The 24,553-nt window shown below is 44.1% G+C and overlaps 3 protein-coding genes across 10 annotated transcripts in view; 2 read left to right on the top strand and 1 right to left on the bottom strand.

Moving 5' to 3' along the window:
- LHX6 (LIM homeobox 6) overlaps positions 1 to 21,418 on the top strand; it is a 31,790-nt gene extending 10,372 nt beyond the window's left edge. For 2 of the 6 annotated variants that reach the window (XM_065695227.1, XM_065695225.1), the window contains exons 8-10: positions 953 to 1,127; positions 1,772 to 1,867; positions 3,537 to 7,350. In XM_065695227.1, the coding sequence (XP_065551299.1) occupies positions 953 to 1,127; positions 1,772 to 1,867; positions 3,537 to 3,619 (354 nt within the window). In that variant the 3' untranslated portion in view covers positions 3,620 to 7,350. Of the gene's footprint in view, positions 1 to 952; positions 1,128 to 1,771; positions 1,876 to 3,536; positions 7,351 to 15,984 lie in introns of those variants that run through there. The other 4 variants (XR_010616083.1, XR_010616082.1, XM_065695226.1 and 1 more) reach the window with 4 other exon arrangements.
- MORN5 (MORN repeat containing 5) lies at positions 23 to 21,493 on the bottom strand. Of its 3 annotated transcripts, XM_065695232.1 has the most exons (6): positions 21,384 to 21,493; positions 21,166 to 21,313; positions 20,740 to 20,851; positions 19,738 to 19,869; positions 7,941 to 8,056; positions 23 to 80 (listed from the first exon to the last, which is right to left on the bottom strand). In XM_065695232.1, exons 1-5 carry the CDS (start codon positions 21,428 to 21,430, stop codon positions 7,977 to 7,979), a joined length of 519 nt encoding a protein of 172 aa, XP_065551304.1. In that variant the 5' UTR covers positions 21,431 to 21,493; the 3' UTR covers positions 23 to 80; positions 7,941 to 7,976. The 3 variants fall into 3 exon arrangements, with proteins under 3 accessions (XP_065551304.1, XP_065551302.1, XP_065551305.1); XM_065695230.1 differs by lacking the exon at positions 23 to 80 and having other exon boundaries at positions 6,606 to 8,056; XM_065695233.1 differs by lacking the exons at positions 23 to 80; positions 7,941 to 8,056 and adding an exon at positions 15,000 to 15,069.
- Positions 21,494 to 21,523: 30 nt separating this feature from the next.
- NDUFA8 (NADH:ubiquinone oxidoreductase subunit A8) lies at positions 21,524 to 23,692 on the top strand. The gene is made up of 4 exons (XM_065695229.1): positions 21,524 to 21,636; positions 21,716 to 21,879; positions 22,829 to 22,994; positions 23,445 to 23,692. The coding sequence occupies exons 1-4, from the start codon at positions 21,586 to 21,588 to the stop codon at positions 23,580 to 23,582; spliced, it is 519 nt and encodes a 172-aa protein (XP_065551301.1). The 5' UTR covers positions 21,524 to 21,585; the 3' UTR covers positions 23,583 to 23,692.
- The last annotated feature ends 861 nt before the right edge of the window (positions 23,693 to 24,553 follow it).

Here is a 24,553-nt window from a genome sequence, read left to right as displayed (position 1 = left end):
TCCTTCTCTGTGGTCCGGCGTGCTCGGCCTCGGAGAGCTGATCTCTGCTCAGCCGTGGGGAAGGTTTTCACTTCACCTAGCTTTAAGAAAGTCAAGCATAAGAACGAAATCACTGCATTAGCACTGGAAAAACCACCCCTTCCGTGAGTGTTTTAACTTAGGATGTAAGCCCCTAAATATTCCTTTAATTAAAAGCAGTGAGATATGGTCAGAGGGCTCATACCTGCTGCTCATATGGGCTAGGGTTGTATCCCACCACAGTACCCTCCTTTCTCAGCTTTAATGTTCTGCTGATGTGGCTTTTGAATACAAGAAAGCACAAGTGATTCAAGCGATATTGTTTTCATCGTCCCTAAAGCCGCAGGTTCTCCTATTCGATTTTGTCTCCCCTGTCCTCGCTCATGCTCAGACATCTGCCGGGTAATCTCAGCCCTGCTTTTAGGCCAGGCTGGGGATGAAGGTTAAAATCAAAGTAAGACTTCGAAAGGCTCTCCCATCGTTTGCAGATGAAGCTTTCTGTGTGCAGGGTGCTGTTACCCAGGGCTTTCACATCCCTTTGAGCTCAAGGAAGGGAGCGGTGTGACCATGAATGTGAGTTTCTGCATCGCCTGATCAGGGTGTTTCATTCAGTGACAAGCTTGAAAGTTTTAATTGCCCTAATAAAGAACAGTGTTGGTTTTGACCAAGGCAAATCAATAGGAGAGATGCCACTTCAGGCATCCTAATGTCTGTACTGTTGTGAGACAAATCTCTTGCTCTAATGAGTGCAAAACAAAGCTATGGAAGCTGGTGGAGCACTGGTGAGGTGTTTCAGTGTGCAGATATCTAGGTTTGAATCCTTCTTTCTTTAAACACTTGGAATAGACACCCATCACGGGTCTTGGTGAAGGACCAACACGCTTCAAACCGGTTCCCTCTCCACCGACACATCCTTTGCTGCTTTTTGTTCCAGGTTTGGTTTCAAAACTGCAGAGCCCGCCATAAAAAACACACCCCGCAGCACACGGTGCCGCCCTCGGGAGCCCCCCCGTCCCGCATCCCTTCCTCGCTCTCTGATGACATTCACTACTCGCCCTTCAGCAGCCCGGAGCGGGCCCGCATGGTGACGCTGCACGGATACATAGAAAGTAAGAGCCAGCAATGGCAGCGGGTGCTCGGTGGGGTGGCAGGGCAGTGGGATGGCACCGTAGCACAGAGCGCTGTCAAAACCACCCTTGTGCTGCGGGTGCGTGGCTGTGCATGAGCTGGTGCTCTGGTGCTCTGTGTCTTTGGGGGTTTCCGAAGGGCTGTTAACCAGGAAGCCCCAGAGGAGAGGAGGAGGGGAGAGGTCTGCTGCAGCCTCTTTCCTTCCATACCTCATCCCCAGGAAAGTCACTGCCTGGGTTTTACCTGCCTGGTCCTCGGGCCTCCTTGTGTTTTCTTTGTCATGGAGAAGAGATGTGAATGTGCCCTGTTGAGCTCGGTGGTCAAGTGGTCTCCTTCCTGCTCACAAGATCAGAGTTGCTTTTCCTAACAGTTGTTAAGCGCCAGTGCATCATTTGTGAGTGGTGGGCAGCTTTGGCCATGCCTGGATGGAGGTTTTGGCTCCGTGAGGCTTCTCCCCTCCCTTCTGTAGTGAAACGTGGCTCCTGTTGCCCCTCTGCCTGATCCACTGAGCACCTCTCCTTCCATGCGTGTCCCAAGCTGCTTCCCATGTGGAAGCCTGACCGTGCCGGTTACAGGGTGTGTGTTGTTTGTAGTAACAGAGGCTGAAGCCTCTTCTCATCCACAGGTCAGGTACAGTGTGGACAAGTGCACTGTAGACTTCCCTACACTGCTCCACCAGTGCACCTCAAAGCAGACATGGAAGGACCACTATCTAATAGGGGTGAGAAGGTAATTGTAGTCCCTGTTTCAGGCTTTGGGGCCAAACCTCCACTGTAGCAAAGATTTTTGTGTACCATCATTGCCACTGCTGTCTCTTGTCAGCATCACTGCTTCTCCATGATCTCCGGCAGCTGCTGCCCACTCATGTGTCTTTCCTTAATTTTGGTGGCCCTAGATTGATGTACCAACTGTTGGTCAAAACGGCATCACTTTGTTCTTCACTAAATACCCCCCGTTGTTGTGATGTGCTGGGGTTCTGTGCCTGCATTCACGGAAGGCTTTGGTATCTTCCTACCTAAAAGCTCTCTCTGATTTTCCATGAGTTAATGGAAAAGATTCATTTCTTGGGGCTTCCGTATTGCTTAGAAAAAGAACAACTGGCTATTACAATATCTGAAGTAGGAATGTTATTTCACAGGGTCTGGCCATGAAACAATATTCATAGAATCATAGACTCGTATTGCATGTTGATATGTTCTGTTCCGCACTTAAAGCATCTGTCTGGTCTAACGCAGCTTATTTGGGGGCAAGACTTCTGAAACATGCTTTAGGCTCATAAGACTTGATTTGTGATTCTAGTTTAAGTGACTTCATTTTGAGGAAACACTAAACCTTTGGCAACTCTTATTGGTTTTAGCTTTTGTCTTTACTGTTCGAAGTTCGCAGCATCTCTCTTTTCAAATCTCTATTCAGTGCAGCAGTGGGGTTTTGATCTCTATGTTGATAAGCACAAGCAGGGGCACAGCAAAGGTGCTTTTTCAGTCTAAATGCTACCATTCAGTCGTGATACCTGCACAGCGAGCTGGAGGGTTTGCAGGAAAACCATTATACAGTCCTGTCACTCAGAGAAACTTCCTGCAGCAAGGAGCTCCTGTGATTTAAATGCAGTCACTTGCTCACAACTGTTCCAAAACTGGGTTCTCAGGACATGGAGCTGCCCCCAGCCAGCTCCTTTTCCAAACAAACCCTTGCATGTTGAATTCCTGAAACCTGAAGCAGCCTTTTTCCACATTCAATGTTTTTTAAAAGCAATGATAGCTGAGATCCTGGGAAAACACATGTAAATGCAAAGACTCTGTTTCCCCCTGCACATGGGGCATCTCCCTCCTCCTCTCCTCGAGGAGTACCCAGTGCAGTGGCTATGGGAGAGCTAAGTAGTGACCAGCTCTTCCCCTGCTGATGATGAGGACAGATGCTGTATGTGCAGAGCAGAGAGGTGTAGGGCTTTGAGGGAAGCTTGTGTTGATCAGCAAGGGAAGTGGATAGAGCAAGGACTGTTGTAATGGCCTTCACCTTTCTTGGTAGCTGCTATATCACAGAACGAGCACATCAAATACAGTTTACAGTGTGTTGCACAGGCTGAGGTGGTTTCACAGCTACAGCTGTGCCCGAGGTGCACTGCTCTCTTAGGGTTTGTGCTGCCATAGTCCCATTCCTCCCGCCTGGGCTCCTTGGATGCTGTGCCTGCCTTCCCCAGCCAGCTCCATTCCATGGGCAGGGCTGGCGGATCCCGGGCAGCCAGTGGTTCCAGAGAGGTTTTTTCCATGAGGAAGCGGCTGCCGCAGTGGAGCACGTCTGTCCTGTTGGTCGCTGAGAGCACATTTCCATGGCGAGGGCTGTCTGTCTGTGTCTGAAAGCAGCTAACGCTCGGTTCACGTTTCTCCCACTAGGTCATCCTCTTTCAGTACTGACTGCGCGAACTCTTCCTCATCTGCCCATGGCGCTACCAGCACCACTGCCCCTCAGCCGCTGAAACACAGCGTCCAGCCCAAGGCAACTGTTATCAGTCATGCAGGAGAAACTCAGACCCAGCATTCTCAGTTCTTTCCATTGACCAGCACCTAACATCCACTATTATTTCTCCAGCGCCACTCTGTGTATGTGTGTGTTGAGTGCAGAATTACATTTTTCACTTGTTTCTTGTGGACTTGTAGAATGACCGTGAGTCCCTCCAAGGCAATGCCAGCCACAGTCAGAATTAGTGGCTCTACTGTGCTTGCAACTCTTGCTCCCAAACCCATGGGAATACGAACAAACCAGAACATGCTGAGTCTCAGGGGGGGGTCGATGATCACCTCTGAACATAAAGGAAGGAGGAATTTACGTGGTTTGGCCTGATTCTCGTTTTGCACCAGTGAAGCGCTGTCGGTTCCCGGACGTCCCTCCCGATTTCCACTTGCATGTGTGAAATCTGAAATGAGCTTTTTGGCTCGGCAACGCGATATATACACAGATCTTCCTGAGCCAAACTCGCAGGTAGCTGAGACTCCACTAAGTGGAAAACATGATGCCAGCTGGAAATAGGCAGTTTTTCTTCCTCCTCAAAGTGCTTTAGAATCACTTGTCCTTTGATCACTCTAAGGTAAGTAAATCTTAGTGGTTTTCTTCCCCCCGTTTTATAGGAGGGGAAACCAAGCTGTCCTAAACTGAGAAGAACCGCGGGGGTTGGTGGCAGAGCCAGGTTGAACACCCTGACGTTTTTGATTGCTGACTTGTTCTTAGAACACTGAATATCTCTCTCCTTCTCCTCTCCGAGCCATCTGCCAAATCTTGTTTTTTACTCTTGTTCTCCATTAACAAGCTACTTTAATTCCTTGAAGTCATGTTGGATCACAAATGGGTGATTGCAGAATGTACCTACATAAAACTCTCAGACACTCCATATGCTGGGAGTGGGAAATCCTCAATGGAAGCTGGTTGTGAAGGCCTAGAAATGTTCTGCCCTGCTGCGGACCTAAGTTCAGTCAGTGGGAACAGTGGGGTGGAAATGGGAGATGGGTTAAAAGGCGAAACCCTCGGCAAAGCCAGCAGGAGCAGTCCTAGCTGAGTGGACAGCAAGGTGATGGCATATTCCTTTATCTGGCAGCATCGGTCCGATTCCCTCTGCCCTCCTGTTATTCCCCATTGCTGGAATATGGCTGTTGCTGCTGCCAAGTCCTTGGAGGAAGGCGCAGGCCGGGAGGGCTGCTGCTGGCGGGGCAGGCACTGCAGGGCTCGTCGCAACAGCAAAGGAAGTGCTCAGCAATCTGGCCCCAAATCAGGAAAAAAGCTCCGAAATGATCCTTCATTGATGGCAATAACAAAAAGTAAACACGTAACCTTTGCCAGCCCTTCTCAGCTTGCACCAAGCCAAGAGCAGGTCTGTAACAAAACCTCTCTCCACGCAAGCACATGGGTCTGTCTTGCTGCTAAGTGTCTGTGAGGCTGCGTTTCCGAGAATGTGAAAGCCTACTATGAGCCACAGTTAGTGTGTAATATGACTGAGCTGTGCCTGAGGACCAGGAGACTGGAATCCATCCGTTGCATAACTTGTTTTTAGTTTGAACTCTAGATACGTGTGTTTTTCTCCGTGGATCAATCTCCATCGGGTAGGCAGCCATCCCAAAGGCTTGGCCAGCCCCTACTGCACACGTGGCAAGGCTGTGCCCGTGAGCTGTGCGTGACACCCGTGGCCAGACATGTGGCTCCAGCTATAATCACGAGGCGTGCTCGCTGCTCTGACCGCATGGGGAATGGCATCAGGAGATGTGGATGTCTGATGAGGTGGCCACCAAGAGGTCTTTGAGAAGTAACTGAGTACAAGCGTGCATTGATATTTGTTGGAGCAAATATATATATATATTATATATATGTGTATATATATATATATTTTATATATGTGTGTATATATATGCACACGCAGAGGTTTGTGTGTGTGTATATATATATATATATATAAAAAAAATACAGAGAGACAGAGTGTGATGGTAATACCTTGGACAGTAAGGCCAGTATTCTACCTGCAGCTAGCAGCTCTACCCCCAGTTTAAAATAACATTTGAAAAGAGAGAGGAAATTAAGTCCACAAAGTATTATTGTCACCTCCTGACGTGTGAATAACTATTTCCAGTGTGTAGCCAGTGACAAGGCACTCCCTTACCCCTGACCTGACTGGAACCGCCGCTGCAGAGGTGTCCCCTTGAGGAGGGGACAGTCACCAGTTGTACCCATTGCAGTCATTCTTGTTCTTTCTGTAGCCCTGAGGGAAGGATGGGTGTCCCGTTGTTGGCTGTTGGTGGTGTTTGTTATTGCAAGGCTGGGGTGGATTGCTGTGTCTGCATGCAACAGCTTTAAGATGCTGGTCGTGGTCGGCAGGGTCACTTCTCCATTTGTGCTCGCACATCCTAATGAGCGTTTAGTTGTGGAATTAGTGCCATAAACGAAGGGGCAGTTGTTTGATTTAGGACCGAAGGAAAGACTCCAGGCTGTAACTTGACCTGACCACAGTACTTGAGATTTCCACAACTGTTTTGTTGAGAGAGAAAACGTTTTTCTGATGCATTTCTCTTCTGTCTCAGCGGTGCAATGAAAGGGAAACTATTAAATATGTATCTGCTCAATATCAACTTCCCGATCAAAAAGAACTCCACTTGTGAAATGTACTGTATAGCAAAGGGTGTGTAACTGATAACAACACTGACAGGACCCGAGTGCAAAGTACAGGGAGCATAGGTGCGTCTCTCCAGTGGAAGTGGACTCACCACAGCCCATGGGGTGAACTGCCCCGCACAGATTGTGCTCCGGGGCACTTCCCCCCATAAGTAGCCAGGAGCAGCTTTGCTAATTCAGAAATCAGGCTCTGTTTATATTAAGCCCAAATTGTTTGCAAAAACTGGAAGCAATTCAGCTTGTGCAGTTTTAGAGCTAATTATGTGTATGGAAAATACTCAACTGTACCAAGAATGTAAGAAATCCTCTAATTTATTCAATACATTGTTTCACAACATATTTCACACTGACTGTTGCCACTGAACCAAACCTTATCTCAGGTCATTTGCATTCATCTCCTGTCTGTAGATTAAAAAAGAAAAAAAAAAAACCCAAATAAAATGAAAATCATTCTCATTTTCTTAGTTTATTCAGTAATTGCCAAATGGGTTCTGGTGCAGTGATACAGACTCCACGGACTAAACTTTTCCAGTTGCTATTTCAAAACCTTTTGCAGAAACAAATCCAATGAAGATAGCCAGTGAAGGCTTTTCACTCGAGTTTAATGAGGTAACTAAATAAGGCGAGGGTCTGAAAGTGGAATGGTTTACAGTTTTATTACCAGTTCTTTTGGGTTTTGGCTCATGCTGGTTAACCCCAATACCCGAGCTAAAGGTGCTTACACAACTTCTTAGTTGGGATGGGGGAGTAGGAACCAATCCTGCACTACTATCAGTGATATATCTGTAGGATGCCAACTATAGACACGTCAGTTTTATCTCATCTGCCAATCATTTTGTTGTAGCATGTTGCAATTCTGCATGTCTTGGCTACAATGGTTAAACAAGAAATTTCTCTGAATGAGTGGACAGTCAAGACTAATATTTATTTTAAAAGAAGTAAAACTAAATTGTAAGCACTTTTTTGTAAAACCAATGTCTGTTTTGTTACATACTTTTAATGTTGTGCTTTGTAAATGTCTTATTTGTGTAATAAATAAAGTTAATGCAAGTAGAAGTGCTGGCACTTACATCCAGAAAATGATGTAATTCCATTTTATTTTATTTTTAAATACTTTCTGGCTTACTAATCAAGCAGCAACCCACCCAGTTTTCCTCTTTTATTATTTTGTTAAACTCTGGCTTCAGGAGAGTTCAACAAATGCTCGTAGTAAATGGATATAATTTCCCAGTTAGCAAACCAGTCATTAAAGAATACCTCTGGTGTACATTATTACAATGATCAATCAATATCAAAGTACTGAGCAAAAAGAGAGGAAAGGAATTCACCAGGACAGCTAACTAAAATCTGGGGAAATAATGTTGATTAAGATGGATTTGAATGACTTCAACACTGAATCCAGGCACACTCTTTAACAAATTGTTTTCAGGCTTAATAAGGTTTATATATACTACACTACATGCAGGAATATTAGTGTGAGTACAGTCTGCTTTTTTTTCCATGGCTTTTTCTCAGCATGACTGATTAAATGATTATTTCCAGTTTTGTTTGTGCTGACAAAGATGACAGAAAGATTATATCCCTGTGGAGGGAAAGGGGGAGACAAATCCACGAGGACAAATTGGATTTATTGTGAATCAGATTACCTGCTTGGGAATATTATCATCTAGCAAAAACTGTTTTCATGGTTTCGGTTGAAGCTCACTTGTCTCATCCCAAGCTTGTCGGCAGGTCTGAACGATCCATTCATGCTCCTCATCATCTAAAATAGAGATGAAGAGAATGTCAGATATCAGCGTGTCAGATCTGTTCTTTGCATTAGTAGGGCCCAGCTCAAACAATTTTTTCTTGTGAAATAAACCCATTTTTAGCCATTGGCATCTCTTAGAACCCATTGCTTTATTTCTTTAAAATATGGTGTGCTGTTGTGTTGGAATTTGCCAAGGCAGGAGGTACTGGATCTATGGCAACGACTCGGATTATTTGTCTGTTTGATAAGAATAGCTTGGGTGAAACTGAGATTTGTATGTGTAGATTGGATCTTGGGGTATTTTGGCTGGAGACGTGCAGGAGATGTGTTGAAACTATCATAAATGAAGATACACATGCTTTAAATACCATGTCTGTGTTGCTCGTCAGTTTATGAAAGGTGATGGTGAAGTCAAACCCTTGGTTTCCCAGCTTTTCTCTCAATGCTGTTTTGATATGTACTTCATGACAGGTATCGGTAAGTGGATACAGTGGCTGATAGATGTAGGTCAGACCATCTTCTGTGTCCCTTGTTAGTATTCATGGCTGTCATGTTTATTGTCAGAGCATAACGACAGTGTGGGAACAGAAAAACCAATCGAAGGCAATGTAGGAAAGAACAATTGTCCAGCAAAGTTTGAACAGAAATTTTGGCTATGATGGCAAGTAATAACTTGGTAAATGTTAAGTTGTGGCTTTTTAATCCAGAGATTTAAGCATTCTGCAGCCTTTTATTTTGTGTCTGTGTAGGGGAAAAGAGATCTGTGTAGCAGACCAGGAGAAGCAAACTTCAAAAGCCTTCAAAAAACAAATCAAAGCATTACTTAAACAATACCTGTATTGATTTTTACATAAATGAAATATGTTAGAGCTGCTTCTTGCGTGTACCACTGTCTTAACAAATTCATATCAGCTGCTTGGGATGCATGTCTCTAACCTGCTTCCATCTAAATTTTAAGGGGTTTGTAGCAGCCCTTATCACCTGAAAGAACAGAATGATTGTCAGAAGGATGGAGCAGAGGGGCATGAAACCCTGGTACTGTGGGCATTGCTTGCCATAGTGCATAATTTCCTTTATTTACGCAGTGCCCTGTGCTGAGCACCCTGCTTAGGTGGGTCCAAGAAGATGGAGCAAGAAGCATGTTGCTTGTAAGGGGTCACATTTTCATGGAGATCTTTTGACTGTGGAGCTGTACCTTTATGTTAAAGTGACACAGGAGCATTTGAAATGCAAATGGTAGAAAGGTTCTGGGAATGAAGTTGCACTGTTGAAGAAGTGAAAGTCCACAGAAAAGTATGTGATAAATTAGGTCTGATGCACAAATCTTTAAGCTTGGGAGTTAATCTTATTGGTTGCAGTGGGGTTTGAATCAAGTCAGCTTGGTCTTGGCTTTTTTGATTCCTTTTTATTCTTCATGCCACCCTCTCCTTTCTCTCATTCCTGAGTTGAGTGCATGCCTTTGCTTCTTGTGAGGTGCTGCTCACAGGCAGCTCTCCTGGCATCCTGGTGAAAGCGGCCTGTGCCAAAGCATTTATCCCTTGTCTAAATGGCAGCACTTCTCTGCCACCCTTGACGAGCAGTAAGCAGAAAGGTTGGTAAATCAGAGGAGGTTTTCCCTAAGTGCTTGCTCTCCAGTTTGCTCTTTGCATGCAGCCACTGGTTTCCAGACAAAGTGCTTGCTTGTGCTGACTGACCCTCTTCTCATTCCCCACTCAAGGGTGCTGGCTTGCAAGAGCTGGGTTTGGTGGTGAGCGCCCACCTTTTGAGCAGCACCCCAGAGAGTGTGAATGGGTTGGAGAATGCACTTGTGCTGCCATTGTTCCAGCAGCTCAGCCTGTAGGCTTGCTTTAATGACTGAAAAATGGTCACCATTCAGATAGAATAGTCAAGTTCAGCTCTTTCTGTGTTTCACTGAGATGATCTCTTTTTTTATTCCCTATTTGAATGAATCAATAGGTCCATAACAAAATACCCTGTTAATGGCACGTTTCTTATTTGGGTGAAATAAGAGAGGAAATAAACGCTGATAAATATGCTAAAAGAGAAATTAAAAGGATGAGCACTGAGGCTTAAAGACCACGCAATCGTTACAGAGGCAGAGATTCCACAGAGGGCTGCAGCGGGAATGCAAATGTGGTCCTTAAGCTTTCTTAAAACAACATCAAAGCCATAATCAATGTGCTGGCTTTTGTTCTATGCACTAGGTGTTCCAGCACTGTAACAACACGATCACATGAGCCTTGGCTATAACAGATACTGTCCAGCTTGGGAAGCGCTGTGTTTTTAGCTGGAATCACCTTAACTAAAAAAAAATAGTTCATCTGAGCTTGCAAGAATTGCATGAAAATGAAACTTTTGTCTATTTCTGCCATGGTGGAGAAATAAACAAACCTGACACAATGCTGTAAATCACCACTTTCTACTTGTATTTGGGTACAGATATATGTGGCTCACCTGAGTACTAGAAACAATCAGCCCTGCCTTCCTAATGACAAATCTACTTAGCTGAGCATCAAGGGTATAAGCGCTAAGAAAGGCAGGTGCTAACTTGGCTTCATTTAACAGGTTTCCAACATATCCTTGGTTTGCCCAGATTGTTCCCTCCTGCACTTTCATGGAAAGCACACAAGGCAGGTTGCTCTAAGGATTTTAGCCTCCCCAGACCCATCCCAAAACATCTTGGTTCATGCAGTGATCTGATCCCATGCAAATTAAATCTATGTTCATAAGCACTGCTTAACTTGCATGTGGCGTAATCAGATGCAAGAACTGAATGAGCTGTATGAATATCAACTTTGTATGAAAAGGGAAAATAGATGCAATGAGTCAATATCCCCAAAAAACAACCTAAAGCAAATCCCTAGAGCTGCCATCCAACCCGGCATCCCGTATGACTGGTCCTTGCTCCAGGTGAAGGGAAATCAAAGAATTGATCCAGTATAGCGAGAACCACAAACCCAGAGATGAGAGTGGCTCCAGGGCTGGCTATGGGAGAAGAGGCAGGGAAATATTAGAATGTAAAGAGTTAAGCTATGGTAAAACATACTTTTGCTACACTAAAGAAGACTGGTTGATAATTACTGTAGTTTTAGGGCTATTTGAATCAGTGCAGCTGCAACCTCTTCAGTAGTAACCCCTGAAACAAGACAAACTGGGTTTATTGTACTGAACAAGTCTTAAAGCTCCTCCCTGATTGTTAGTAATTGGCAGCAATGGACTTAACAGCCTCTTGACTACCCTTTTTACACTCTACCTGACTGTGCAGCTAACAATTTAAATCACAGATGCCGATCCTTCTTTGTGGCAGCTGCTTGTTAACTACATGTTCCTCTTTTTCTGTCACTGGCTGCTTCCATAACCCTGCAACACCAGGGTTAGATTGGAGAATCACATTTCATCAATATTTAAAATGGAATTAAACCTTGAAGTTTGATTAATGCTACCAGACAGTGAGTTGTAATTACTATTTTGCAAATTGCAATTGTTTGAATATGTTAATATGATTGTCTGAGCACATCTTCACCTTCACGAGTAATTTTCCCTTTCAAAAAGATTGGGGGGAAAAAAAATAAAGAATACAAACTCTTTAATCAGTGGCAAATTATCCCCCTGTGCACAATTAGGTGCTGTGGGGTTCTTCATGTTGTGTGCTGAATTCTGTGTCAGTGTATTTATCTTTCAAAGTTTACCCATTTGTATAGATTTTCCTTGGTAGAATAAACACCCATGGAACAGACTTTGCTGAAACAGAACTAAACCATGGTGATATCTGAAGGTAAAGAAGAAAAAGCTTTATCTGAAAATGTTATTGCAATCTGGTGTGTCCCTGTTCAGTAAATGTTATTTCTTCCAAAGTTAGTGAAATATTAAATATTATAGTCACATATTGAGATCTTGAAACAGAGATAGTGCGAGATCTGCAGAGATGAGCTGTTAGAATATATGTGAGTATTGACTGATTCTTTTGAACTGTTTTCTTGTGTCTCAATCTAAAACAAATCAGTTTTCAAGCACCCACAAAATACACTTTGAATATTGTGGGCCAGATCCTCAGCCAGGCCAGGCTGGGCCAGCTTCTCTTTTGCACTTGATCCAGGCTGTTTTCATTGAGCAAGCAAAGACATATGGAGCCAACCCTGGTAGCCACCTGCATGACTGACCCCCAGAAACAGTATCAGCCCACAGCAGATGACAGCCAGGTGTGCAAGTCTTGCTGACCTACTGCTGGACACTGTCTATGCAGCCAGCAGGTCAGTGTGGCTGGACTCTCTTCAGGCAAGTAAGACCCAACTAAATCTGTTGGTCACACTGTGTTCCTGCAAGTAGCCCGTTTCAAAGTCTTCTTAACAAATAATTGCTTTGCAAGTTCCTTCCTTGTTTTGGTTGGCTTTAGGGGAAACTCCAAATGCCAGCAAAGTCCAAACAGGTGTCTGTCAAACATGCTGTAATGTGTATTCCATAGTGAGCCCGAACTGCAGCCCACTTAAATCAGCAGATTTCTGCTCAGCGTCTCAGCAAAATGAAACTACTTGTCTGGTTTTCAATGTTCAGTCTAAAAGTAGTGGCAGAAGAGACTTCCCCAACTGCACAGTCCAGATTTATCTCTCAGATGGGATTAGAAACAGCTGAAAATCCAGGGTGGGCTTGCTTCAGGGTGCTTCCAAGGGATGGCTTGAAAATACACTGTAATTTAGGTGCATTTAGTCTTCCTATATTGAATGCATATTGCAAAGTTCAGAATTACTTGCTTCTAGCTATTGCATGTCAGTGTTGCTTATGGAAACCTCGGCTGTGGGAGACCCCTTAGGACTGCTTGTTTAGGTGTCTGCCATGATGCAGTGTGGAGACTATCAGCAAAGAGCAGTATAGTCATATAGCCTTCTGGATTTGCCCTCTTAACTAGTACTTTCCTAGGAAACCACCTAGAGGTGCATAGGAAGATGTGCTGCTTTGAAATTGGAATACTTGGTGGCTTGCACAGGGAAAAAGCCCACATTGTTCACCTTAAAATCCTTGTCTGACTCCGTGTTAGGTCTTTGTACCCCACAGTGTAGCTGTAAGTGTTCCTAGTGTCTTAAAGGCTTTGTCTATACTGGAGAGCTGATGCACGCCCTGATTCACTCCAAAATTCAGATCCTTGGATCCCTACTCTGCCCAAAGGCAAGTTGGGACCAGATGGAGTAGGCATCATCCCCTTCCTTCACCCTTGCTGTTGTTAAAGGCCATGTGAGCAAGAAGGGAAGTAGATGTGCCCTGGTATGTGCCTCCACTGGGACAATCAGAGGCTGGCAGCTCCGGTGTACCCTGAGGACACGGCTGTGTGGTAAGAGCAGCTTTCCATGACTATGGTTTGCAAGAGGGTGTGTTTACAATAGACGATCCTTGAACAAGAGCTGGGTTTCCTTTCTGTTTGCAGAGGGCCCAGTGCACGCAGACCATTGTAAACAACAATATCATTTAATTCTTTCGCATGCCTGACTCCTCCCATCACCCGCGGTGCAGTTTATCATGTTCTTCCACTACACAATTACAATCACATGTGATAGCATCTCAGCCACGGATTCTGCCTGGCACACCCCTTCCATTTCCACTGTCCCCTCCGGGTCCCTAGCACCACTTTCCTTACTGCACCTGACCCCACCAATATCAAGGCTGGCAAGAAAATGGAAAATATGTTTTCAATTAACCTTTGCTTCCACCCACAAATTCTCACCCTTCCATTTACTTTTAATCACTGTGATTCCAAAATGGCCCCCAAATGAACTTTCCATCTCTTGTAAAACTTGTTTTCACATGAACTGTATAGTTGACTATAAGCGCCTATAAGGCTTGTGCATAACCTATTTAATGGATTCACAATAGGATGGCAAGCACGCAAACAAAGTTGTTATTCTTGGCATGCCACAATTTGGAACTGAAACTTTCAGAGTTTTCAAAGCGATAAGTATTTTAAGACCAGGAAACCACAAGGAACAGTATATCTGCAAAAGCTATAGCTACTGAAACCACCGTAGTAACTTCATCATGATGCACCTATTAAAATTATCATGGTTGGCTATACTCTTGGCTATAAATTGTATTGGTTCATAATCCATTTTACTGAATTGAGTGTATTTTATATTAAAACATGTAAGCCAAATGGTTACATGGATGAGAAATCCCCAACTCTGTCACCTGAGCAGACTTTGATTTGCAATGGCATTCAAAATGTGCCTGATCTTAACACATTCCTATATAAAAATATAAGAAAAGAGCATATGATGGGTAAGAGAGTTGGTCCAACGTTTTAAAAAGTGTTTAGGGAAGAGCAAGAATAGACGTGGAGCTTCTCATAGGAGTCTGGGATCTTCCCTTTCCATTAAGCAGGCACAATTTCCTTCTGCCATCTTCACTTCAATACTCATTCATTTGCCTTGCCCACTCAGCAGTCCTCAGTGTGATACTTTCTCATCTTCTGCCTCTTCTCCTCCTAAGATCTGGCTCTTGAACTGATTTAGTTGTTAAGCATAGGAGAAGACTTAGGTCCAAAGCTCTCACATCAGGATAAAAGCTGACTAAAATATAGGAAGAGATAGATGAGCAACCCTTGGATCTCCAGGTGAATGATGCAATTTCTGACCTTCCTCTTACTGTAATATTTTTCAAATCTTCTATCATAGAAGCAGTGAGTATGGAAAGCAAGTGCCAGAAAACCAGAATTGTATGAATGTGGGAAAAAACCTGTGTCTTGAGACTAGACACAAGAGAAAAAAGAATATGGAAGATGGAGGGGACAAGAGCAAAAGGTGAATTTGTATGGGCATGTGTAGAGCCTTGTGGGCAAAGAAAACAAGCTGAGTGCCATGGCAGAGAGGGAAAGTGTTTTTTGCAGTGGTATTTTGGAGGAATGTAAGAGGCCAGCAAGAGGAGTTAGCAGTAAAAAGGACCAGCGCTCCTGCTGATGCAAGAAAAGCAAAGGACTACTCACATTCGTATGCTCTACTGTGTAAATGGAGAGTAGTGTTGGCTCTCTGTTTTACAAAACCCTGTATTCAGAAATAAGTTTGTCAGCCCAAGTAAAGAGGTAAAAGATCAATGGATTGCAATAAACAGCATTTAACATAAAAATGAGTAAAATTTACAATTCAGTTAACTTGTGAAATGTTAAAAAAAATCAGCAAACAATGGACACAATTTGTTTTGTTCAGAGCCCAGAGGTAGAGCCCAAATCCTCTAAATTAATTTCTGCAAAAGCTGGGGTTTTTTTCCAAACAGGTCTGGATCCTATTCGTTGTAGAATATACTGATTACCAACTATTTTTAAGAGCTTTACACAAACATTATTTCTTTTGTTGTGTGAAATGCAGAATCAGCCATCTGGCAAATGCCCCAGAGCTAAAATCTTTTACATGACATATAATTCAAAATGATTAAATATACAACAGAAAATAGCTATAGCATTGCACTTAAAATAGCATGAACTTTTACTGCCGATCAAAACTGATTTCTTTAGCTTAACAAGTATCCAAAGAACAATTATTTGAAGAGCTTTTAAGAGTTTCAATATGTAGGAACTAAACCTCATCTAAATTCAGTATCTTAAGTCAAATAAAAAAGAAACAAATGTACAAAAGATTAAATGGTCCTGCGCTATAAGTAGACATTTAAATCTATGGGAAGCTAAATTCATTCGAACAAAAATACTATATTCCCTCTGTATGTGTATTGCTGGGGCTTTCCTCTCCATTGCTAAGGGCATCTGCCAAAACAACTCTCACATTCTTAGGCAATGACTAGGGACTAGCCTGGAATCAGACTGTTCATCCACTCCCTCCATCATCAGAATGGGCAATTTCAAAGAAGAACAGGGAATAAAGCTCCGTGCATGATCTCTGAGTGCAGTCAATCTTTTTTCCTGCACCACAGTCGACTTTAAGTTAAACTTGCTGTCTTTTTTCCAGAAATACTCCAGGCCTGAAAAATTGCCAGCTCCTCATCCCACACCCAATTCTGCAGTAGTTTATGAGAAAGAGCACGCAAACATCTGCATGTGTTTGGGGTACATAAGGGTAGGTACAGAAATATTACCCTGCGTAATTATTGAGCGGTTATGGCTCTGTTTCTCCACTACATTTTTGAGACAAGTCAAAGTCTGCATCTCCCAAAAGCACTTGGTGCAAGTCAGATCTGAGTTGTGAGACCAAAAAAAAGGGCTAAATGTAGGTTTTTCTCATGGATTTGCATACTTGGATAAACCGGAAATGGATGAATACATCGCCGCCAACTTTCAAGAACATTTTGCTTCTAAATTCTTTCAGACCAAGCATGAGAACCTTCATCCCAAGGTAACAACGTGAGGCAATTGTAAGTCTGTGATTGCTCAGGCTTAGAATTGAAATGGCTTTGCAGCCTTGCCTGTGGAGTTGGGTCGGCCTCAACCAAGGAACCTCAGACGTTCTAATCCCAGACTTTTCTAAACTGTAATAAAATAATGTTCTTGAATCTTGACCTTTTCCGCTCATAATGATTCCCGAAGCAGCAGGATTTTTCCTGCTGCTTTTTACAAGACTTTCAGGCTTGAAGAAATCCTAAGCTGATTGCTGGCTCGTTTGGGATTGCAGCAACACCAAAACCTCTCCTCTTAATAAGATACTTGTCCTGGTTCTCTGGGCCTAATCCTGCTCTTAATAATATGCATGTTAATTCAGTTACCTGACTGCGATTTTAGGGTAAAGGCAGGCTTTGTGTCTTCCTGATCTTGACGTTACATGAAGAGATGCGTATATTTCAGGAGGAAATACTGACTGCAGTATAGAAAGATTCCCAATGCACCGTACACACATTAATTAAACCTGAAGATGGAATATGAAAATAGTAGCCCAAATATTCTCCTATTACAAAGAGCAAAAGCACATTTAATATTATTTAACTCATCCTTTCGACAACCAAAGGAGAAACAAGGCAATTTTCATCAGAAGCATCTTTGCTTTTCATCAAAGGAGAGGTGACCCAGGCAATCTCCTGTAACCTTTTCCATCTCAGTATGACAAAATTTCTCTTTCTGATGGTATTTTCTCTTTGAAAGCTACGGGCTTCTCTGGTGTTTGGAAGTCCTAAAACCTGAATGTCACAGATTTTCTTGTACCTCCCTGCTTTGCATTAAACATAACCTCATATATTTTCTAGTTTCAGTGGAAAACTGGGACATCTTCCCATCTTTCTATTGACCAAACTCTGTTACAAAGGTGCCAGGAGTCCTATTTCTGGAAAAGAAATAAAGAAGTCATATTCCTAGTGAAACAGGAGTCTAGGCCCAGTATCTGTTCAAAATAAACAAGGTATCTCCTTACAAATGAGCATTCACATTCTTATTTATGAGTCCAATTTTGCGTACTCCGCAATACTGGAAGCAAAGAAAAGATGGAAGAACACATGGAGAGTGGAGAGAAATCTGAGCATCCCTGAGGAAACAGAGGTTTAGGGACGGAGCAATAACTGCAAGATTGTGATGAGATTTTGGAAAACTTTGCTAGATAAAAACGTAGAACAAAACTGTTGCTGTCATTTCGTTCCCTGGGCCTGATTATGTTTCCATGATGGGCCTTTGCACTGCTTTAACTGCAAGAGCTCTTTCAGTAAATGAGTATCAGACCTCCATGCTAGTGAAACGCAAGGCTTGCCAAATTTATCAGGAGTCTCTGTGGCACTCTCCATCCACTCATCTTGACAAAGAAGTGGTGGAAGCAAACTCAGTAGTTTCAAATGGCGTCTGTTTTCTTCTCTTCTGGAATGGTACCTGGATGCTGCCAGTTTGGAGACAAGTCAGTGCCAAGGCTCTATGTGGAGCTCTTCCTCGCCCTCCTTCACAAACAGCCAAGAAACAATCAGAAATCGCTTCATAATAGGGCCAGGGTGAAAGGTGAGAACTGGAGTAGTCTGAAAGCCTGCTGCCAGACCTGAGGAAGATAGTGTCATTTTGGTAAACCTGTCAAGCTGTTGTAAGAACTTCCTGAATGCTTCCTACCATCTGCTTTTGATGCTTTCAAGACTTGGCTGGAAGCCTGGAGGTTTTCCTGCTCCTTCCTGCCCAACCTATAATGGAGTAATTCTGGATCTGTTCCCTGTCATCCCAGCCTCTTCCTCAGTTTCTTCTGCTTACAGCTGGGTTTTTTTAACTATATTTTTTTCTCTTCACTGCAGTGGCCTTGTGCCCTGAATCATCTCTCCTGGGGCGGTCAGAGTTCCTCTGATGTTGAACAAGTGCCGGGTGTTTCAATTGTGTTCATGTTCTTGAGAGGAAGGGTCTGGCCTCCACGACACATTCCTTCTTCACACTCACATCAACACAAAGTTTAACTTTGTGTACAGGGCTCTCAATGGAACGGCCACACAAAGCACATCTCCAACGACTCTGTCAGACTGCACGCTGCGCCGCTGGGCTCAGTGAATATTGATGGATATAAATTGTAGGGTCTGAGATAAATGTCGTGAAGGACAATGAGTTCAAAGAACAGATTAAAAAACAATAAATTGAATTCCAAGGCGTTCCCTCCTGTACTAATCTGTGTAGGTTCCTGTGTTTTTGGAAAGCATGTTGCTTATCTTCCTCATCAGTAGGCCCACAGCATTCCGGTATTTTGGATCAATGCCATTTGTAATAATCTAGATCAGTTTTTATTCAACGTTTATAAAACAGGCCATGTATCACAGGGTATATTTTATAGCAGATGGTATCTCCAATTCATTTAACCCCCCCTTCACTTCCCTCCTCCAATATCACAGTGCATACTTATAAGAGCTCTTCAAAGTAGAGCTGAGCAGAATTCTCTTCAACAAATAGTAAATTTGCTGAAAAATGGCATTTCCAAGCAACAAAACTGTTAAACTGTGGCACAGTGAAAAATGAGATGTTTTGTCTTCTAGAAAAAATGGGTCTTGCAATTTAAACATTTTTTGGGGAAAAAAGAAGTGGGGTGAGGAGTTGTTTTCAGAAATAATTTCTATTAAAAAAGGTGGTGGTGAGCTCCAGGGTTAAATAGCCAGAACACAAATGTGTGTTTCAGGTCAAGTTACATTTTCTGAGTTATCCCAGTGTCAACTGTTTTGGGGTCATCTGTGTGGTTTTAATTCGAAGAGATTCTCTTTTGGCTTGATGAGAACTAATTTTCCCCAGGGATTATTAATCTGGGGACTCTGTCCATGAGACCCAGTATTTGCCAGACTTTACTCAAAACACAGCTCTCCAAGGAAGTTTCCTTGGGAAAGCCCTTTGGGGCTATTTTACCATAGCCCTAAGGCTCATTTCAATAAAATGGGCTATTCTAACATGCAGAGAGAACCACATGCTTAAGCAGTTTGCTGCTTCACAGCAGTTTATTAGCTTTCAGGATCAATGATGTACACCTTACAACCACTCCCTTACTTGAGATCATAATGGAAGAGGTTGAAAATCTTCTGAGATTCACATACCAAACAGTCATAAAATATATTTATTCATATCTGCTTGGGAATACTTCATTGTAATTTTGCAAACCATGATTTATACAGCTCTGGGGATGCACACATAGCTGACAAAAGTAAATAGGTAAAAATATTTTAGCTCAGTGATAAGAGAACCAAATCATGGACTTTTTTATGTTGTAGCTTTACTCATGCATCCTCGAAGCTGTGACAAGTAAACTCATCTTAGTTTACCTTGCAGAAGTTACTCATACCTGCGTTTCTCAGAAACCTGAATTTGTAGTCGACAACAACTCTGGTTTCAGGATTATAGAATCCATCACCGCAGTCGTAACAGCCTTTTGGGATTTCTGGGGGAGGATCCAGATTTGTAAGCTGAGAAATATCTGGAAAAAGTAAAAAGAAGAAAGGGTTTGCTTTATTCTGCTTTTTTTTTCTCTCCCCCTCCTTTTTCATTTGTGCCTTTGGTCGAGATAACCAACACTGATCTCTGTGGCATTTGCTGTAACAATTATGCAGTCACCTTACAATAACCTTTAGAAAACATTTTGCCAATTTTGCGTAGGGAGAAAATAAAGATGGAAAACTGCATGCAGCAAAAGTGCGTGATAAAATGGTATCACTAAGTTAACAGTAACAGATATGACCCCAAACTCCAAACCAGGGCCAGGAGAGTCGTGCTGGCCGCAGAGAACTACATGTAATCACTAAAATATTCTATGTATAAGGAAGAGTATTTTATGCATTACGTTACAAATTTTACTCACTCGGTCCTTATAAATCTCTTCACTTTGTGACTACAGAAAAATAGTAAAATTATGAGTGTCTTTGGCAAGAAATAGACTGAACGGAAATGTTGATTTTGGTATCTACTATACAGCTATGTGGGACAGATGCACTCACACTTTATTTAATGTCCTGGGTGCAAACTAACTGCTTTTGTTCAACTTGTCTGTATTGAAAGCCCACTGCTAATGCAGGGAAGGTGAAATGTATAAAAGGGTTCATAGATGTAGATAACAAAGCCCTGTCCTGTGGGTCATTGCTGCAGAGGAGACCACGCTGCGGGCGCAGTGCTGCATCCTGCACTGCATGGAAGGTTCTGCATTCTTCTGGCAGCGTCATAAAGTCGGGTCCTGAAATTAGCCAGAGCGTTTCTGCTCCATGTTACTCATGTAGCCGAATTAATCTTTCTTAAGCAAAGTTGTTAGTTTAATTCCTTCCAGACTCTTAGGATCGCAAACGCAATTCAGTACCTGGTTCTATCAGACCAGAGCAGATTTCTGTGTAAAATCTTCTGTCGTAGCCATCACAGTAATGCCATTTTTTATCTCTGTATTCGAGACCATCTGCAAAAGTGTATTTCCCCTGCAAAACACGTTCAAGCACTGAGTTAATAAACATGATGGATGGATTGAGCACAAACACAACCCGTCTTCCTGCTGCCAAAACTGTGCCTTAGCCGAGTGCACGGGTCAGCTGGGGTTTAAGGAGCGCTGGGAGCTGCCTCTGCCTGCCCACAAGCAGCCTCCCCTCGCACCTTTGGGTGCCAGAGGCTAGCAAGGGGTGAAAAATCAGCACGGTTCAGAAATCCGCTTATTTCACCCCAAAACCTCCCCCTGCAGCGGGGCCGCTCCCCATCAGGGCTCCCCTCCGGGTGGGGTGAGGTGCCCTCGGGGTACCTGCGTGGGCACCCCGCGGTGCCAGACCGCCCGGTATACGCCGCCGTTGGGGAACAGCAGCTCTCCCTCGCCGTCGAACATCCCGTCCTTCAGCGTCCCCCGGTACTCCGTGCCCGTCGGCAGCGTGTAGCTGCCCAGCCCCTCCATCCTGGAACACAGACGGTGGTTGCGGAGGCCGGGCCGGGCAGCCCCGCTGCCCCGCTGCCCGCCGCTCCCACCTTCCGCGCACGGTGGCCCCGCTGTACCGCCCGTCAGACACCTCCATGGCGGCCCGGCCCGGCCCGGCCTAGCGGCGCTGTCACCACGGCAACGCCGCCGCCAACGGGGCTCCGCCCCCCCGCGGCCTCCGCGCATGCCGTGCATGCGCAGTGGGCGGCCGGGCGCTGAGGGGAGCTCAAGGAGAGCGGCGCCGCCGCAGCCATGCCCGGCGTCCTGCGGGTGCCCTCGCTGGAGGAGCTCGATGTGCAGGAGGTGAGTGACCGGATGCCCCGGCCCCGCTCTCCCCGCTGCGGGGTCGGCCGGCGCCTATTGCCGCTTTGCCCCGCTGTAGGTGAAAGTCAGCTCGGCCGTGCTGAAGGCCGCGGCCCACCACTACGGCTCGCAGTGCGACCGCCCCAACAAGGAGTTCATGCTGTGCCGCTGGGAGGAGAAGGACCCGCGGAAGTGCCTGCAGGAGGGACGGGAGGTGAACCGCTGCGCGCTCGAGTTCTTCAGGTGAGCGGGGCCCGGCCGGGGCTCCCCTCTGCCCCGAAGGTGAAGGCGTTTCGGGGCTTCTCCCGCTGTCGTATGCCCTTGTCAAGCGCTGTTACTTGAGCAGCTGTTTAATGCAAAGTGCCATCACCATCACAGCCCTTAGAGTCTCTATTCTTGCTTCTTATGCTTTAACTCTTGGGGAAATGAGCCTTATCTATTTTACTTAGTTATACATTAATTTATTCTTCAACATTAAGCTCTATGGCTTCAGTTCCGGAGGAAGCGGGCTAGGTTTCTGTTAGGTTAGCAGTGGAAGGTGGGGAGGTGATGGAAGTCTTGCTGCTCCTGCACCTTCCAGCTGTACTGTGACATCCAGGAAACTGACTGAAGCTTGGAGTTGTCTGTCTTCTGTTTCACAGGTGAACTACTGTGAGAGCTTGAGTGCATGCACCATTTGTCTCTCTGACCAAACACGTAAAGCTAAGGCTTGTGCTAGTATCATGGTCTTACGTTGCTACAAAAAGGCCTAGCTGAATTAGCTTAAAGCATGTCCACTTCCAGTGTAGCAGCTGGTAATCAGAAATGCCTGTTCTAAGCATGTTTTTCTTGAGTTAAGACGTCAAATTAATTTGGAAACACTAGAGCATTGTATAATGTACACTTTATTTGGCAAGACAGGGATGTCATATGGAAAAGCTGTGTGCATTTACTTAGCCAGAGTAATACCTCCCATTAGAATACAAGAATAACTAGTTAAATTATTGCTATCGCCAGTTGTAGCTACAATGGCATGAATTTTACTGGTATTGCTATGAAGTTCTGTTTAATGATGCTTCGAATGCTGACTTCCCTGAAGACTTTAAATGTCCCTGAGAACTTAAAACAAGCCAAGTTGAGGTTTGAATGAGTAAGAGAAAAGCATTAAAACTCTAACATTTGCTGACTGTTTTCTTTCTGTGGTCTGTTGCAGGAAGATCAAGGCACACTGTGCGGAGCCATTTACCGAGTACTGGACGTGCATTGACTACACCAACCTGCAGGAGCTCCGGCGGTGCCGAAAGCAGCAGGCAATGTTTGATAACTGCGTGCTGGAGAAGTTGGGCTGGGTGAGACCTGATCTGGGACAGCTCTCTAAGGTAACTTTGCACCTTTTTGATAGCCAGGTTCTTCTCTCCGTTCTTGTAGACACAGGTCTCCAACTCTTCTCCCAGCCAGAAGGTGATTTCAGGAGCTCGACACTGGATTTAATAGAAGCAAGACATTGTTGGCATTCTTCAGGATTGCTTTCCCAGAAGACTTGCACTTAGACAATGACACTCTTGCTTTTTTCTTCTCCTGGCACAAAGACCTTTACTTCAGGAGTGAAGCTCACACACGTGTACTCTGTACAGCTCTGTAGTTATGAGTGAAATGCCCCTCACCTCCCTTTTTATAGAAGTAGTGTGGAGATAGGAGCTCTCATCAGATCAACAATATGTCCTTAGTGGTGTTTGGTACTTCTTGATAGCCCTTCAACTTCTGACTCAGTCTAGCTTTTCTAGTTAATGCTGTGAGAAGTGGTATAATTTCTTCTTTGTTCTTCCCAGGTTACGAAAGTAAAGACAGACCGTCCTATGCCTGAGAATGCCTATCACTCTAGACCTAGACCAGAGCCAAATCCACCCATTGAAGGAGACCTGAAGCCTTCTCTGTTTGGCAGTCGGTTCTTTTTCTGGTCCTGGTAAAGTGGGCAGACTGTGCTGTAGCTGAAGTGCAAAGATGTATTGCTTGCAAATGTAAATCGTCCAGTGCACCTTGAGTATAACTTTAATGATTAAAGAACCCCAGACTGTTACATGGCTCAGTTGACTTCTTTAAACATACTCACACATCATAGCAACTAAAAAATGTATTCTCCTGTTTTGTACAGTGCTCTCTGCAGTTGTACAGCCCTTCGGAACCTCTTAGTAATGTTGATTGCTTGGTAATGACTACCAGGCTTGTCTGAGATGTGTATAAATGTAGCCTGTCTTTGACTACTGCCTCAATCAATCAAAACCTGAGACTTTACTTATTATTGAGACCACTGCTACTTGTGTCAAGGAAGCTTTGAGAACAAGCAAGGTGTTAATGTCTTTCCTCAGTCTCGCAACTGATAATTGCACATGCTTTCCAAGGGACTCTTCCTGTGTAGGTTTAACCTGAAATCTGTCTTGGAGCAAGGGCTTAGTTGAATCTGTGGCTTTTGCTATGTATGAGGTGACTACAGTTTCTGACAAAGGTTCTTCTACTTATCAGATACTCATTTCTCATGCAGTTAGGTTAGAGCCTTCGTTTTATTGTGGAACACAAGCTACTCAATCGAAGTCACACTAAATTTTCAACGCCTTCAAGTGAAAAATACCTCCTAAAGCATCTTCCTGTCCCATGAAGGAGGATAAGAGGGTGGCTTGTCTTCTGTCTCAAGGCCCTCGCTTGAGGGGTGTGGGTCAGATCCTTCGCTGTGATACTGTCTTTGATAGAGAAGTAAATCAATATTTTCTAGATATTGTAGAAAATAGAAACTAAGAGTCACGTTTCATAGGAAGCAGATCTAGTCTTTTGTCCACTCTTACCCCATAGCAAGAACCTGATTACAAAGGTCAGAAGAAAGGAAATGAACTTGTTTTCACAAAGCCATGTGCAGTTTAGCATGCACCATGGCAGACTGCGTAGC

This window comes from Lathamus discolor, chromosome 15 (genome assembly GCF_037157495.1).
Source record: "Lathamus discolor isolate bLatDis1 chromosome 15, bLatDis1.hap1, whole genome shotgun sequence".
Classification (NCBI taxonomy): Eukaryota; Metazoa; Chordata; class Aves; order Psittaciformes; family Psittacidae; genus Lathamus; species Lathamus discolor.
The sequence above is the reverse complement of the archived record's forward strand: the minus strand, read 5'-3'. Positions and strand labels throughout refer to the sequence as shown.